The sequence below is a fragment of the Oculina patagonica genome, chromosome 13 (genome assembly GCF_052425735.1).
Source record: "Oculina patagonica isolate OP01 chromosome 13, crgOcupat, whole genome shotgun sequence".
NCBI lineage: Eukaryota > Metazoa > Cnidaria > Anthozoa > Scleractinia > Oculinidae > Oculina > Oculina patagonica.
This window is the reverse complement of record NC_135770.1, coordinates 16,324,944-16,341,899: the sequence shown is the minus strand read 5'-3', so window position 1 is coordinate 16,341,899 and position 16,956 is coordinate 16,324,944. Positions and strand designations below refer to the sequence as shown.

Below are 16,956 nucleotides of genomic sequence, written 5' to 3'. Positions count from 1 at the left end.
AATTCGATTCGAACTGATCGATTCGATTCGATTTTGTCTGCATTGATCTCTACTCGTCATACCGGAATTCAACTTGGCAAAAATGAGGGTTAAAAATGTTAATTCGATTCAATTTTGTCTGCATTGATCTCTACCTGTCATACTGGAATTCAACTTGGCAAAAAGGAGGGTTAAAAAGGTTGTTAATTCTATTCAAACTGATCGATTCGAACCGATCGATTCGATTTGATTTTGTCTGCATTGATCTCTAGCCGTCATACCGGAATTCAACTTGGCAAAAAGGAGGGTTAAAAATGTTGTTAATTCGATTCGAACTGATGGATTCGAGACGATTTGTCTGCCTTGATTTCTACCCATCATACCGGAATTCAACTTGGCAAAAAGGAGGGTTAAAAATGTTAATTCGATTCGAACCGATCGATTCAATTCAATTTTGTCTGCATTGATCTCTTTCCGTCATACCGGAATTCAACTTGGCAAAAAGGAGGGTTAAAAAGGTTGTTAATTCGATTCGAACTGATCGATTGGAGACAATTTGTCTGCATTGATCTCTACCCGTCATACCGGAATTCAACTTGGCAAAAATGAGGGTTAAAAATGTTGATTCGATTTGAACTGATCGATTCGATTCGATTTTGTCTGCATTGATCTCTACTCGTCATACCGGAATTCAACTTGGCAAAAATGAGGGTTAAAAATGTTAATTCGATTCAATTTTGTCTGCATTGATCTCTACCTGTCGTACCGGAATTCAACTTGGCAAAAAGGAGGGTTAAAAATGTTGTTAATTCGATTCGAACTGATGGATTCGAGACGATTTGTCTGCCTTGATTTCTACCCATCATACCGGAATTCAACTTGGCAAAAAGGAGGGTTAAAAATGTTAATTCGATTCGAACCGATCGATTCAATTCAATTTTGTCTGCATTGATCTCTTTCCGTCATACCGGAATTCAACTTGGCAAAAAGGAGGGTTAAAAAGGTTGTTAATTCGATTCAAACTGATCGATTCGAGACAATTGGTCTGCCTTGATCTCTACCCGTCATACCGGAATTCAACTGGGCAAAAGTGAGGGTTAAAAATGTTAATTCGATTCGAACCGATCGATTCGATTCCATTTTGTCTGCATTGATCTCTACCCGTCATACCGGAATTCAACTTGGCAAAAATGAGGGTTAAAAATTAAACGCTGTTAATTCGATTCAAACCGATCAATTCGAGACGATTTGTCTGCCTTGATCTCTACCCTTCATACCGGAATTCAACTTGGCAAAAAGGAGGGTTAAAAATGTTAATTCGATTCAAACTGATCGATTCGATTCGATTTTGTCTGCATTGATCTCTACCCGTCATACCGGAATTCAACTTAGCAAAAAGGAGGGTTAAAAAGGTTGTTAATTCGATTCGAACTGATCGATGCGAGACAATTTGTCTGCCTTGCTTGATCTCTACCCGACATACCGGAAGTCAACTTGGCAATAATGAGTGTTAAAAACGTTGTTAATTCGATTTGAACCGATCGATTTGAGACGATTTGTCTGCCTTGATCTTTACCCGACATACCGGAAGTCAACTTGGTAATAATGAGTGTTAACCACTGCCTCGTGAATATGGAGGATGGGTGCCTGGGATACCCGGGAGGGCCTCCACTGACGTCAGCCGGCCCTCCCCAGATAGAATAAAGCTGCCAAGGCTGGCAATCCCAACAAAACAGCCATGAGCCCCCACGCACAGTCACCCGTCACACTGATTAAATCAGTGGAAAAATGAATAACTAATAACAAGAAACAGGGAAGGGAGGGAGGGAGAGGAAAAACTCGCAAAACATTCCTGAAAAACCTTCATGGAACGAAGTCCTGACACCACACTGTAATGTCCGAGAACGCAAAGCACTGAGCCTGACAAGAGCTAGTAACCGCTGACCACCAGGACAGCTGACTACCCACTCGTTGTGGTTAACTTGGTTAAATTGGTTTATTTAACTTGGTTAAATCGCATTTAACCTCATTTAAAAACGTTGTTAATTCGATTCGAACCGATCGATTTGAGACGATTTGTCTGCCTTGATCTCTACCCGACATACCGAAAGTCAACTTGGTAATAATGAGGGTTAAAAATGTTGTTAACTTGGTTTTAACCAATCTATTCGAGACAATTTGTCTGTCTTGCTTGATCTCTACCCGACATACCGGAAGTCAACTTGGCAATAATGAGTGTTAAAAACGTTGTTAATTCAATTCGAACCAATCAATTCAAGAGGATTTGTCTGCCTTGATCTCTACCTGACATACGGGAAGTCAGCTTGGCAAAAATGAGGGTTAAAAACGTTCAACTTGTTAATTTGATTCGAACCAATCGATTCAAGAGGATTTGTCTGCCTTGATCTCTACCCGACATACCGGAAGTCAATTAACTTGGCAAAAAGGAGGGTTAAAAATGTTAATTCGATTCAAACCGATTGATTCGAGACGAAATCTTCCGAAAATGGTCCAAAATCATCAGAAATTTCATATCTCGGTGCAACCATGTAATATCCTATATGTATCCAAACTGTCTGTTTTTAATATGACTCTCTTCTCCTTGCTGTGCTCTTTGTTTTCTTAATATTTTTCAGGGGTTTTTTGCCTGGATCACCTGGATGGCAATCTATCCACCTGACTGGTGCTATTTCTGGATATATATGTGTAAAAGGTAAGGTATGGCTTCCACGCATGGCGTGGAAAAATGTCTATAGTGCTGGATTACGGTGGACAATGTAAGCTACAAAATCGTTCTTTTTTTGCATTATGTTATTTTTCGAAAACGATCCAAAGACCAGCCAAATGAAACGCAGGGCAGTGTTTAGCACACATAAACAAACCTGCATGCGCAATTTGGAGCTGTTTGGATAATGTTCGATTCAGCCAGAAAGTCCAGGGGCCGTTGTTTCCCGCCGGTCTTCAATTAATAATCTGTAATTTTAAAATTTATTGAGCAACCTCTTTTCTGAAAATCCGTAAAATTATATTCCATAATCCTTGAACTCTAACAGGGCCTCTTTTGTGTCTGTTTACAGCTTGAATCATCATTGTAAATTGCACCTCAAAAGAAGAGAAGACCCTGGAAATGAGGAGGGTTTGTTGTATCAAAATGGCAACAATGAAAAAGTAAGTATACAATTGTAACCACATTGAACACTGGCTCTTAATTTGCAGTATAATGCTTTTTGAAGTGTCATTGTGGTGGTTTCTTTCGTTGTTTCGGTTTTGGTACATGCCCAGTTTGTTAACCTACTTTTTTTGAAAATAACACCAAATTGATTTAGTCACCCTTCTAAAAGTTTTGTAAACACAAAATTATTGTTTGTTTGTTTTTTTACAAATCCAGCTGGTAAATGTGCCCAGTAGTTAACGCTTCAAAGACTGCATGTTGTGTGTCCTCCTTGCCTTAAGACTAAAGCTTGTGTTAGTTTTGTTTTTCAAACAGTAGCAATGAATGCAGTCTAATTTTAATCCCCTGAAACAGCCACCTTCAGCAAAGACACTGGTTGCTAATTATCACAGAGCTACAATTAACTTAAGTCTATCTTTGATTACTTAATTTCAGACAAGAGAAGTGTAAATCTATAAAGCATGTATTCCTGTATCACCGGAAGTCAACTTTGAAGGAGTTGATTAACAATCTAGTACTGTCAAGATGCAGATTGCTTGGACAATGTTTTCGAGCTGGAAAAGCGGAAAGGTAACCTGAAATTTTGGCAGTTTTCTGTTTCATATTCTGAAATTACACACAAATGTGAAACATAGCAACTGATCGAATCACACGGCCTTGCGCTGGCGATGTTTCACATTTGCGTATAATTTTAGCTTCCACGTGGGTAATTTCAGCCTCACGTGTGTAATTTCAGCTTCTTTTCTTCTTTACTTTCTGGTATATATTATATTCTATATTATATTTTGTATGTGTGTCCGGCCAAAATTTGACTACTCAATTTGTAAACTGACAACCTGGCATTTTTAACCTAGTGGTTATTTCGGGTTGCCAGAACTCCTTATCTTTAGCAATATGTTTATATAATAATTCTGTAATGTAATTTAATGATAAGGAAAAATAAAGAGGATGTTTGTTTGTTTGAGGAGAAGGGTCTTAGGGCTTAATTTTTTACAGTATTAGGTAAAGGGATTAGTGCATGAACACATGATGCATAATCTAAACAAGACTGCATTGATCATTAATTTTCTGGAATAAAACTTCTGACTTTGTGTGGCCCTGTTAAGGGGTCTGTCAATAATCCATAATCCTCTAGGTAAATTTGGGAAATAATTCATATCCCAATTAAAACTAAAAATAATCTGTACTAATATTTGTAACGTACATAATAATCTGTGGTCTTTTGTAATAAAGACAACATCTTATCAAAAGAGCATCTCTTTGTAAAGAAATTGGGAATTTGAGTGAATCGAAGCTTCAAAAGGTAATTTGAGAGTTGATTAATGTAGTAAACACACAGCACAAGATTAAATCTTATTGTGCATAGCAACCAACTACTTTAACTTAGCATTCTTAATTTTTTTTTTCAGAATCAACCTTGAAAGTTGGGGGTGCAGCTCGTACACAAGTCCTTACGGTAATTTTTTAATGGAACACAAAATTGATAATCTGTAATTTTTACATTTAGTGACCAATATCACTTCTGAAAACCCCTAATATTCCATAATCCTAAAACCTAAAACATGTCGCTGTTACATGTCCCTTATCATGTTGTCCACACGTGTGCATGGAGAGACCTTTTAATACCTTAAATAAGCTTTCTTTATTTTGTTCTATGAATTTTGAAGGGCCAAGCGGCCCACACTGCCGGAGCTTATCCCGGTTTCCGTAGCATTAAGCAGCTAGGAATATTTCTACTCCCCCCTGAATGGGATGCTAGTCCACTGCAGGGTTCACCCCTGGGTGGAGAGAGGCACTATGAGAGTAAAGTGTCTTGCCCACGAACACAACACAAGTGACACCGGCCGGCTGCCTCCCACATGAATTTTTAAACAGTAGAAATAAACAATCACCTGTCAGCAAAGGCACTGGTTGCTAATTATCACAGAGATACAATAAACTTTAGTATATATTTGTTTACTTTTCAGACTTGAGAAGAAGTGTAAATCCATCTGGCATGCATTGATCCTCCTATCCTAGGAGCGCTAGGAATTGGCAAATATTTTAGTACATGGACATGCTTTTGAGCTGTAAGGGCAGAAAGGTACCAGTAACCTGAAATTTTGGCAGTTTTTAATTTTTTACAGTATCGAGTAAAGGGATTAGTGAACATATGATGAGATCAAAACCGGGGGTTTTTTTTCCTATAGATCTTGACCTGTTAGATCAAGGTGTCTAGTGGAGTCCTCACCTGCAGGGCTGGTGTCTGGCCTTCCCCTTGTTTTAATGTATTTGTTTAGTCTCAAAAACTCAAAGCATCATTAAAGGGGCTATATCACAGTATTTTAGGTGATTTTATTTATTTTCGCTAATCAAGAGCTCTAATCTTCAAATTGGCAGAGCAAAAGTCTTTTATTGGCAAAATCATGGCCACATAAAAAACTGGGATGATTTTTGAGCATTGTCAATGGCACTTTCATACAAATTGAGATATACTTGAAAATCGTAAACAGGTTTGGGATTGGCTAATAAATGGGAGGGCTAATTTATGCAATGGGTATGGGAGGCACAGTGGCCTAATGGTTAGCGTGCCGTTTAATATGAATAAATAATAATTAATATAAATAACTGATTACAGATGTTTTCTTTAGCAATTTTGGAAATCTTATGATACCTTATATAATTGCACTCATAACTTAAGAAAAACACCTTTCACGCTCCTTAGGCCCTTCTATGTGGACAAAGTCAGGCCTTGTAAAAAGATTGGACTTCCTGGCTAAAAGCTTGGCGCCAACGTTTTTAAGGTACATGTCACTTGACTTAACTATTTACATTGATAGTCCATTCTTTTTTTTTTTTCTGGCGGTTTATGGTCAGGAAATATATGGCAGTCTTGGTCTTAAGGAAGAAATAAAAGCAATTTGCAGTCTAGGAAGAAAAAAGAAAAAAAATGTGGCAGTCTGTGGACTGAACGACCCCCCTATAATAGCTGACCTTCTTACTAGTTTCTTAAATATTTCGGTTTTGTGATAAATTATAAGATTTACTGGACTGGTGTAAGGTTGTGGGTTTCTCTTCCATTGGGAACTCAGAGTTCTTACCTTTGTCTGGTGCTTATACAGTCACTCAGTTGATCATGACTTGAATAAAATTAATTACTGATTTTTGTTGTTGAGATTCTTGAGAAATATTCCTTTTAATGTTTTTAGAAATTTTGAGTATTGTATTCTCCAGGGTGTCAAGTTCCTATTTTTTCCTATTTTTTGGCCTGCCTCCTATTTTCTCCTATTTTTTCATCAAATTCCTATTTTTTCCTATTTTTTAGGGTTTTCTCAGGTACACAGAAACATTGTGAAATATTTGAAATGAAATTGTCAATAAAATTGATAAATTCTACAAAAAACTGAAACTTCATGTCAAAAAAGACCGCTTTGAAGCCTTTATGAGATGCAAAGCTTGGCGAAAATAGGACAAAAGAGAGAACTGTTGACTGACAAACAGCACAGACTGTTAGAAAAGGCCATGTCCTCAACAGCAAATGCTGCCAAAAACGAGAGCAAAGCTAAGGTTACCCAATCTGCTAAAAGGGCCAAAACAGTATAGTGTTGGACTTTTTGATTGTTGATTTTTCAAAGTCGTGGTTGGCTTTTATTGTAAGAAAGACATACATTTGGTGAAAGTGAACATTATATTGTTTCGGTTTGTAAAAACAATAGCTTTTCATTCTCACAGTTTTAAAGGTCTAATGACTTAAAGTAAAGGCATCTTGTGAAGTATCTATTAATGAAATTTGGAATCTGGTTATTGTTGTAGGATGAGTTGTGCTTGGTAACATTTGTTTATACGGCAATACATTGTGGATGTATGCCATTGTGCCTGTTAAATATTAAAGCGTTGGGTTGTGAAACAAAGTTGCTGTTGGGAGTGTTAAGAGGATAGAACTCAAAGAAATCCTCCTATTTTTTCCTATTTTGGGGTGAGAATTCCTATTTATTTCCTATTTTTTGGACATTGTCATTCCTATTTTCCTATTTTCTAAGTGCCATTTGTCACTTGACACCCTGTATTCTCTCATTTTATTGGTTTTGCATTTATCTGTATGTCAGTACATTTCAACAATAATTGTTCAAGCTAGGGATCTTTTGCTTGCAAATCTTTAGTATTTTTCAACTTTCTTTGCAGGTTTTATTTCACAGGGCTAGTTTAACAAAGTCCTTAGAGAAAGGCCAATGCATAACTCACCAACACTCAATGCAGCAAAGTACCATAATTAAATCCAAACTGTAATGTTACAAATAACAAGCAGTGAAGATCATGAAAGGACATTGATGTAGTCAGTTGGATGTGCTGTGTTTGGAGTCCAGACAAGATTTCTTTTCTACTAACAAACGATCTTGAGAAGATCAAGTGATCATCTACTGATTTCTCCTTTCATTGTTGGTCCACTGTCCATCAGTCAAGTGATGAGAACAAAGACAATCATCAACTGGAGAATACTGTCTTGATAAACCACCAAATTCTCCAAACAAACACTAAAAGAAATGTATGGGAATTAGTAAGGAGAATTGAAATGAATCGAAAAAAAAAAAACTAAACAGCATCTTGATTAAGGAACGATCTCAATTGCATTTACTTTCAACACACATTTACATAATACAATGATGAACAAAACAAAACCAGGTTCATCTATGAACTCTTCAGCTGGTTGCCATAATAGATTTGAATCTGGGATGACTTTACGTAATCATGCTTGAAAAGTTAATCTTGCTACCAGCTTCCAAATGACAACAGCGATATTAAAAAATAACCAACATAAACAGTAATAAACTGATAACAAAATATCATTATTAAATACTTTAAGAGAAGATGAGCAATAAAATTACGTAACATTTCAATGACCACATGCCATACACATTTACATTTTGAAAATGTTACAAATGACAATGTGCAGGGTTTAATGTTCATTGAAACATTATGTAGTTATAAATTGCTTGTTTAATCTTAATGTATTTATTTAAATTCTTTAGTTGTTATAAAATCTTTAGTTGTTATAAATAAATACTTTAAGATAAAGAATAGCAATAGAATTGCATAAAATTTCGATGACCCCATGCTGGCATGCACATTTACATTTGATATTTTACAAATGACAATGTGCAGGGTGTTCATTGAAACCTTGTGTAGTTCAATCGCTCCTCTTAATCTTTATGTATTTATTTTAAATCTCTAGCTGTTAAAAATAATAACTTAATTAACAATAAATATAATTTAAAAATAGAAATAAAAACTTGGAACCTGCTATCAAGGTATTTTTCATGTGTGGTTACATGAAATCATCCCACTTTCAACTCTTACATGGCAACCAATTGAAGAGGTCACAGATTTAACTTGCTTTGCAAATTTCTTATTTCATATGTGAAAGTGTGTTAAATTTAAATGTAAGTGCAGTTGTTCTCGATTGAGTTATTTGTCACTGAGATCTGTACTAGGATGTTTACATAGCCAATAAATCTAGTACAGTCAACTCTCGTTATAGCGGACACGCTCATGGTATCATTTATTGTCCATTATAGCGAGAGTCTGTAATAGTGGGAGTCATGCCTTCCAGTCAAACCTCTTTCGCCGGGGATCTGGATTTTGTCTGTAATAGCCAGTGTCCTCAAGGTGAGAGTTGACTGTACCAGTAACCTTTATTTGGGAAGCTCAGAAACTATAACAGTAAAGAGTTATGAATCGAATGGAAATAAATGTAAGTTGTACCTAGCGCTGTCTGAATTGTATTCTAAGCCGGAAAAGCTGGGGGAGGGGCACGAAAAAATAAAGACTTACTAAGAGAAGAGTTTCTAAAGCTCCCCACATCAATCCACTATCAACCACCCCCCCCCCCTTCCCCATTAGAAAAAAATGTTCCGCAGTCCCTGGTGATTAGTAGGATTGCAAAAAAAGTAACAAGTTACCATTTGAAAGGGTGGAGTTGGAGTGGAAAAGTTAAGGACTGGGGGGGGGGTAGACTTGCTTACAAGTCGAGCTCACAGGGTCAATTACCACCAAACCGGAAAGGAGAAGCGAACGACTTTTAGAAAGTCTTAGGACTGCTAATAACGAACAGGAGTCGCGTACTTTCGTGTAAGGATCAATGACCACTCACTGGGGAATACATGAGAATACAAGGGAATACAGGGGAGTACTGGGGAATACATGAGAATACAGGGGAATACAGGAGAATACATAAGAATACAGGGGAATACATGAGAATACAGGGAAATACAAGAGAATACAGGGGAGTACTGGGGAATACATGAGAATACAGGAGAATACAGGGGAGTACTGGGAAATACATGAGAATACAGGGGAATACAGGAGAATACATAAGAATACAGGGGCATACACGAGATACAGAAGAAAATATATAAATATCGGAATACACTATAATAAGGGATACATAAAGTACATACCTTTCTTTTCGAGAGAAAACATCTCAATACCTTTGGATCGCGGGCTCATGCAGCGTTGTTATTTCCAGGGCAACAGAAGCCAATGAAGGTCCGCACTGCGTACTTTTAAGTACGCAGTGCGGAAAAGTGCGGAAATCTCGGAAAAGTTGGTTTGGAACAAACAGTAACTATTGGCAGGTTTCGCTCGTGATGTCGACCCAAGAAAAAATATTTTCTGAATTTGGAATTGTTTCCTCTTTTAGGAGGTTTCGTTATAATTTCCGATGAGCCTTTCTGTCTTTCTTAAATGGGAGTCCCCCCTTCCATCCTCAACCTTGTTCCCAGGGCTTTTCCCTTGGTGATTTTGATCGGGCGGGAAAAGACCCTGGCATCGGCCGGTCACGTGATTATCTTAAATATTCCGCGGAAATCTAATTTATTCAACGGCCGTTAAATCCCGCAAAAACAAAAGTGAATAGAATACGTTTTCTCGGGTTTTCTATGAAAATTATGGAGCAGTCAACTCCCAAAAAATACACGCCCGTTCCAAATCACCAAGGGAAAAGCCCTGGGAACGAGGTTGTTCCATCCTATCATCAACCCCTTCTTTCACCGTAAAATATTAAGTTATAGTGATAAGTCACCTTTCAAATCATACTACGACAAGGCCACACTGAATTAAAGGAGAATTAAAACTTTTATTTATAATTGTCATGTATAGTTAAAAAAGCAAAAAACCATCCGTTTTTCCATTTTATTAGACACAATAAACACTAAACAGTACTGCTATTTCACACTGTTATCATTCATTCAGTTCATTTATTAAAACAAGATCTTTTCTCAAACAATACATTTAAAGCGGCTTTGCCGCATAAAATGGTACTTTTGTATATTACACTCTCTTTTATTTTGTTTTATACGGACTTATTTTAGTCAAATTTAATAACATTACACTCCCACTCGTCACAATTTTTGTTGCCCCACGCCGCCAGAGGCTTTTTTGCGCGTTTTGCAGAACTTTTAGGTAAAAAAACACTCTCTTGTGACCTAGCGTTTGACTGATAGTACGATAGAAACACTGGTAACGAGGTCTAAATGAAAGACACGGCGTAGAGGATCATTTTCATCAAGCTATTTCACTCTCTTGGATATTATATTTTGAGTGAAACTACCACCTTCGCAGTGTTAATAAGCAGCTAAGCCAATTTTTTGCCCGACTGAAAAAAAAATCATAGCTGTAACTTTTTTCAGGCTCTTCAAACCTCGTTTCACACAAGACTTCATGTTTCAAACGCAAATCATACAAAGAATTGATGTGATGCTGTTATGTCGTTCATTTACAGTACTCATTACGTCATCACACCCATTTTGGAATCCAGGTAAAACCTGTTCTGCTTCGTACGCTTCGTACTGGATAAAAATTGCATTTTTTGTTTGTTTAATTTGTTTGTTTTAGTTAAGAAATTAGTTGAATAAATCTAGTAGCAAGGGTGGTTAAAATGTATTTCTTAGTCTTGACTTGAACGATTGTTGGCAATTTAAAACAGTTGAAAAAAATAAGCATTTAATAGGAAATAATCTACCAAAACCAGTTTGTAAAATGATTACAATGAAGCCTGACTTAATCTTATTGAAAAGTTTTGAACAAGCCTTAGAGATTTAAAGATGTCTGTCTCCTTCTATTATTTATTAATGTTATTAATGTTGCCTGTGTTCAATCAATTTCTTGGAGCGTTCCCCAGTCCATGAAACGTACTCTTTGAGCCAAACGTATACTTTGAGCAAACTGAAAGAAAACAGCAGAAAGATCAATGTTAATATTTTACCGACTCACGCCACATAAGCTCCAAGAAGTGGGGATATAGTAATCCCTATAACGGACTGTATGGAGAGGCTCTGCCTGAAAGAGGTACCTTTTTCAAGCTAAAAGTGTTCCCTAAGTGAAAAATTTGGAAAAAGGATCAGTACTTAGGCAACCCTTTAAGCTTGAAAAATGTACCTCTTTGGGTACCGTAGGTATGTCAATGGGGAACAATTGTCCAAACCTTTTCTGTACTAAAAGATATAATATGACGGTATGGGTTGAACCTTAGCGCGGAGCCTTTCCGAATAAAACTTTGTCGAGTGCTCGAGCTCCCGGGTGTAATCTGAATGAAATTGAGAATATACTTGATCATTTTAGGCGTATGTGTAGCCATTGTCTTCATTGGAAAAGATTATGGCTGCACCGGCTAAAAAATGCAGCTACGATTACTGGCTTGTCAAAGGTTAAAAAAAGAAACTGAAAACCACTTTGCGCATACAACAGTGAAAAAGATCATTTTTATTCAAAGGGGTATCTTTCGGTATTATCACCTTACAAATCATTTTGAAAGGTGTAAATTTCTCAAAGGGATTCTTTCAACTAAGATCATAAAAAATGTCAACGAAATTTTAACTAAATCGTATTCTTACGTGTGATTCGATTGACCATTGGATCTTTTTCCAACCAGAACTTAAAACCTTCTTTAGCGCGTTGATTGTACACGGAAGGACGCCTTTGAGCCTGAGGCCGCTGTAGTTTGCTCGTGGGCGCGGGTACTCTGGTTGAAGATTCCTTGTCCATCGGTTTGTCTTGGTAGTACATGGTGTAGGTTTCTGAAATAAATACGCACATGTATCAAGAGGATATCGAGTTTAAAAAAGTTCCCTTCAACACCTGAACTTCTTACTGTAAACTTCAACTTTTAAAGTGGAAACAGTCTGGTCTGGTAAAGAGAATACATACTAACAGTATATCGTCTTCGTTTTTTAGCCTCAGGTGTTTTATCTGCTAGTCATTTTAAAAATAGCAGAAGGTTATGAAAACGACTACAATGTTATGTTTTAATACTAAAAACAAAGTCTATCAATATCGCCCAAGAACTGAGTATAGCGTTTCTAAAGAGAGGCCAAAAGGCACCACGGAACAGGAAGTTTTAGAGACCCGATCTTGTCTTTTCACATGACGCAAAGTTGTCTCAAAGGGATGTTGATCAGGCCCGTAGGGTGGGGGAGGGGGGTTCGAGGGGTTCGAACGAACCCCCTAAAATTTTTGAAGTCGGCATTTTTAGGGAGTTGAAAAAATAAAAAAAATACACAAAACAATCCAAAGACTGTGACTGGTCGATTACACGGACGACTGCCTTCCTTGTCAGGATTATCTGAGGAAGCCGCAACATTTTGGCACTATAATAAGAAGTTCTAATGTTTTGGATTGGTTAATTGAAGTTCGTTTTGCTTTCCATCCTTGTCGTGGCGCACGCGGCAATTAGAACTAGCGTTGGTTGGCTGGATAAGCAAGCATGCGCATTTATTGTTTTGTTTTAGCGCTCGTGTTAGCGCCTCCGGCGCTAAGGAATAGGCCTCCCAAAAAATAAAAGAACCCCCCTCAACAGAATCCACCCTACGGGCCTGTTGATTCTATTGTCGCGCGTGAATCAACTATTAGCAATATCAAAATTAACAAAAGAGGTTCTTTATGTCCAAGAAAACGGACTAAGCCTTACACGTCCCACTCTGTTCTTACTAGTACTTTCTCATATTTTCAAGCGTGTTTCTCGTCAGTATTGTCTGTGTGTTTAACCATTGTTACTCACTTTTCAATAGATCCTCTCTATGCCTGCCTTTATCGTAGTAATACCTCTGAAACGCACTTGACAGCGCCGGGGTATTCTGGGAGCGGCCCGTTATGGCTTCATTTGGCGGGTAACCGTACGACACTCGATTTACAAAGTGAACGTGCTGAAACATGAAGGTAAAGGTCTGGTTAAAGTCGGATTTTTTCGTTAAGTCTTTTTGACCTTGTAAGCTTTGCATAAAATAATGAGAGGCTTATTTTATCATCATATTTTCACGCAAACGTCTTTCGTTATTACCGTAATTCTTTTTTGGATAACAAGAAAATTAACAGTTAATAAATACAAACACTGTGCAACAATGGGATGTGTATATCTCGCTACAAAATGTCCCGCTATATTTTCTTGTGTGTGTACATGTTATGGTTTTGTTCCTGCTACATGTGGCTGCGACATGTTCCTGCAACATGTCTCTTTGTGTCACCACCTGTAAGGCTTAAGTTAATCTTAATATTTAAAACCTATTAGATAGTCCAAAGCGGACTTTGAGATAAGCCAGGATAATTTCATCCTTCACCTGTTCCATCAAGTCTCGCATTTCGACCAAATTAATACATGAAATACCTAAACGCAAAAAGAAACACAGGTAATTTTCCGGCATTCCCTGTTTTTATCAGTAATACAGTTTTGGCAGCTCAGCCCTCTTCTTGCAGTATTTAGTTTTCTGGGTTAACTTTTTCTTTTGTTTTTTTTTTTTTATTTATATAAACTCGATATAAACAGTTAAACGATCAAACGCTTTTGTCCAACATTATGTTGCGGGACGCACCGTCAAAACGAACCAACGCTGTTCTTTACGCCAAATTTTGTGTGAATTAATGTTTGAACTAGGAGCGGCTGAAAAAATCAGTGAAGTTAATACAACATGCTTTTCTGCTGGAAATGTTTGATAGTTCTGATAGTTTAGCCAAGGCTCTGCTGTTGTTTTTAACTACCTATCTATGGCGGTTAAAATGGTGGAATGTAAATGCATTACGCGTGTTTCGTATATATCAGTTCGACAAGTGCTTAGAGGACACAGATTCTGACTCATGAAACGATCAAAATAAAATTTCCCTCTGAAATATTGATAGAATGTCAAGCAAAAACGTGACTGATGTGAATGAAAAAATCAAACTAAAGGTGGGATAACCAAAATGTGCCACCAAATTCTCAAAACATTCATAAAGAAAATTGAAGCAAGCAGTAGCGAGAACTTTTACTTTGATCTTGATAATAAAATGTCAGTTATAAACACTTACCTTTCCTTTCAGTTTGGCCCAGTGATCTGTATCCAGTTGACCAGCTAGTTTAAGAGATGGAACATCTTTTTTAGCCCAGTGAGATAAATCCTTCCTGAAGAAGAAAAATAAATAAATAAACCCTGCGAAGAGAAGGGGAAAGGGATGATTTGTGACTACGAGGAACGGTGGCATAATGGTTATAGCGCCACTTTTGCCTCCGGTATGAGCAATCCGGGCATGGGGTGCTGGTCAGAGGCGTTATTTAACTCGCAAAACGCTTCTCTCCCTCTCGCCAATATCGAGTTGGGAAACTTTGAATTAAAAATTCTAGTTGACGTATATCGAACTAATTTTGCATATTTCATTGCTCGCTTTAAATAAAAATTAAAGGTATTGCTCTTTCTTCTCGATGCTACAAGTTAATGAAAATTTCAGCTAATTTTGCAAAAATTCGGACGAGATTCGCGTTAAATGCAATAAACGATGACGTTTTTCTAGCGAGACAGTGGGCTTTTCTTATTTGCAAAGTATAAATTTACATCAAACACAAAGTTCATGTCTAAAATATAATTTTGTTTTCGTCCCCGTTTCCTAAAATGTAAGTCAAACATTGTACCTGTGCTCCCAAACTTTAGGAAATTCTTTCGCCAACGGCGCTTGCGAAATTGCTGGAAGGTGCAACGCTGTAGCCATTTTAACGAGCCACCTCTAGTCGCAAACACTTAGTATCTAAGAGACCTGTGTTAGGTTTTCATTCATATTTAATTAATTCTGTCTCAAAACAGCTGTCCTCTAGGGAAAAGGTCTATTTTCCGTCTACACAAAAGCTGGATATACAACCAGACGCTCTGTAAACAAGGGCCATTATGTTAAAACAACACGCAGAAGTTATTCGTTAGAGTGCATAAGTTTTAATTGTTTGCTTAGGTATTTTTTTCACTATGGCACGGACTTATGGTGTTTCTGCAGCTCTAATCGCGCTGTTTGCCGTTCTTGGTTCATTAAAAGTACATGCATGATCACAAATTGAGCCTGGCTGATAATGGACTTTTGTCTTATGAGTTAAGCGCCGTAATTTGCAACAAGTTTGTGAGCGAGTGTCAATTTTTTTTTCTCGATCCTTAAAGTATTTTTCACTGTGCGTTGACAATGAGACGTTTTTCTAGCTTATAATTCCATAATTTGTTTGCCGACCGACCGATTTCACTGCCTTGAGTGTTTTCAATAGACAAGCTTTATGTTCAAGCTTTGACATTCAAGCCAAATAGAAAACATATAAAGATGGCGGCAAACTAAGATGAAGCTTAAACTTTAGACAAGTATGTTATTATTGTGTTAATGATGATATTTTTGGCCAAATCTTCATCGAAGAAGGAAGTCGTCTTAGGCTGAAAATACGGCTCAGTTTTTCGGTCCGGAATACCGTCAGTGGGCTTTGGCTGAGCCCACGGTTTTCTTTAAAGACGTTGCTAAGGAACGAACGTATCCTCATCGGGCACCAGGCTGGAAAGCTGGAGACAGTCACATTCTTTGGTGCAGATTTTATTCAATCGGAAGTCCACTGGAAGCTGTCTTCGGCTTTTGATTGGATAATGCATACTTTTGGGCTCCTTGCTGAAATACTGAAATAATTTAAATAAATGGCTTTAAATGATTCTTATGTGTAACTCTAAGCAGGCTAAAGTCTCGCACTCTAGCTTTAATCAGCTAACCCTTTAACTGTGACTTTCATTAGAAAGACTAAATTAACTCACTGCCGTGTCAAAAACTACACGCTTATTGACTACATACCCAGTAATAAGCATTTTATCGTTTCAAATGAACCTGCTTTTCTTGAAAAGTTTTAAAAATGTTAATATGAGTAGCCACATTTTTCTAAAAAGACAAATAATAAGTTCCAAAGGTAGCATAAGTTTAACATCGATTTCTTCGTAATAAATTGAGGACAAAAAATTGTTCTAGACTTGACTGAAAATTAAATCAATAAGAGAAAGTCATTTCATTTTTTGCCACATTGACTAAAAGAACAGCGAAAGGGGTGATATTTTTTTGTTTTCCAAAGTGTCCAGGCGGCACTTAACGCACGTATCCGTTCTTATTAAAAAAAAAACGGAATATTTTTGTTATTCGTAATCCGTCTTAATCTTCGTCAATTGAAACCATCCTTGGTCATTTTTGCGTTTTAACAACAACAATACTTTATTTAACCACGCGACACCTAGGAGCGCAAGCGCTCGTTAAAATGCGTGCTCGAACGCAAAATTGTATGAAAGAAAAAAAAATATATACCTAAAAAGAGTTTAAAATATTAAAACCTAAAATATTTACCTATAGTAATCGTTTAAAAGTTAAAAGATCGTTAGCGTCGCTTACTCCTTTGTTGGTTTTCTATGACAAAACTATTATTTTGAGGTTTTCATCAATTTGGAAGTAATAAGAAAAATGTCTTAAAATAACGTGACATTGCTCCTTAAATTAAAGAAAATATGAACATTAAATATATATGCTTTAAA

At 37.0% G+C, this 16,956-nt stretch overlaps 3 protein-coding genes across 5 annotated transcripts in view; 1 reads left to right on the top strand and 2 right to left on the bottom strand.

The window, feature by feature from the left end:
- Positions 1 to 16,956, bottom strand: part of LOC144634636 (protein NDRG3-like) — a 139,426-nt gene that overhangs the window by 8,451 nt on the left and 114,019 nt on the right. The window lies entirely within an intron of this gene.
- On the top strand, positions 1,016 to 8,893 carry LOC144634717 (uncharacterized). 3 transcript variants are annotated; one of them, XM_078493755.1, is made up of 8 exons: positions 1,016 to 1,291; positions 1,392 to 1,741; positions 1,892 to 2,692; positions 3,057 to 3,147; positions 3,587 to 3,721; positions 4,561 to 4,607; positions 5,856 to 5,934; positions 7,313 to 8,893. In XM_078493755.1, the coding sequence occupies exons 4-8, from the start codon at positions 3,107 to 3,109 to the stop codon at positions 7,335 to 7,337; spliced, it is 327 nt and encodes a 108-aa protein (XP_078349881.1). In that variant the 5' UTR covers positions 1,016 to 1,291; positions 1,392 to 1,741; positions 1,892 to 2,692; positions 3,057 to 3,106; the 3' UTR covers positions 7,338 to 8,893. The 3 variants fall into 3 exon arrangements, 2 of the variants coding, with proteins under 2 accessions (XP_078349881.1, XP_078349883.1); XR_013567233.1 differs by adding an exon at positions 5,119 to 5,234 and having other exon boundaries at positions 1,031 to 1,741; XM_078493757.1 differs by lacking the exons at positions 1,016 to 1,291; positions 1,392 to 1,741 and having other exon boundaries at positions 1,787 to 2,692.
- LOC144634703 (uncharacterized) lies at positions 10,246 to 15,195 on the bottom strand. Its single transcript, XM_078493737.1, has 5 exons — positions 15,060 to 15,195; positions 14,462 to 14,555; positions 13,182 to 13,326; positions 12,019 to 12,201; positions 10,246 to 11,350 (listed from the first exon to the last, which is right to left on the bottom strand). Exons 1-5 carry the CDS (start codon positions 15,134 to 15,136, stop codon positions 11,283 to 11,285), a joined length of 567 nt encoding a protein of 188 aa, XP_078349863.1. The 5' UTR covers positions 15,137 to 15,195; the 3' UTR covers positions 10,246 to 11,282.

Excerpts from the sequence above, each read along its gene's own strand:
- LOC144634717 (XM_078493755.1), top strand. The coding sequence starts at position 3,107 with ATGAGGAGGGTTTGTTGTATCAAAATGGCAACAATGAAAAA. Across the intron at positions 4,608-5,855 it reads CTCGTACACAAGTCCTTACG|GCCCTTCTATGTGGACAAAG; the intron begins GTAATTTTTTAA and ends CACGCTCCTTAG. Across the intron at positions 5,935-7,312 it reads TTGGCGCCAACGTTTTTAAG|GTTTTATTTCACAGGGCTAG; the intron begins GTACATGTCACT and ends CTTTCTTTGCAG.
- LOC144634703 (XM_078493737.1), bottom strand. The coding sequence starts at position 15,136 with ATGGCTACAGCGTTGCACCTTCCAGCAATTTCGCAAGCGCCGTTGGCG. Across the intron at positions 12,202-13,181 it reads TAGAGAGGATCTATTGAAAA|AAACCTACACCATGTACTAC; the intron begins GTGAGTAACAAT and ends TATTTATTTCAG. Across the intron at positions 11,351-12,018 it reads AATGGTCAATCGAATCACAC|TTTGCTCAAAGTATACGTTT; the intron begins GTAAGAATACGA and ends GTTTTCTTTCAG.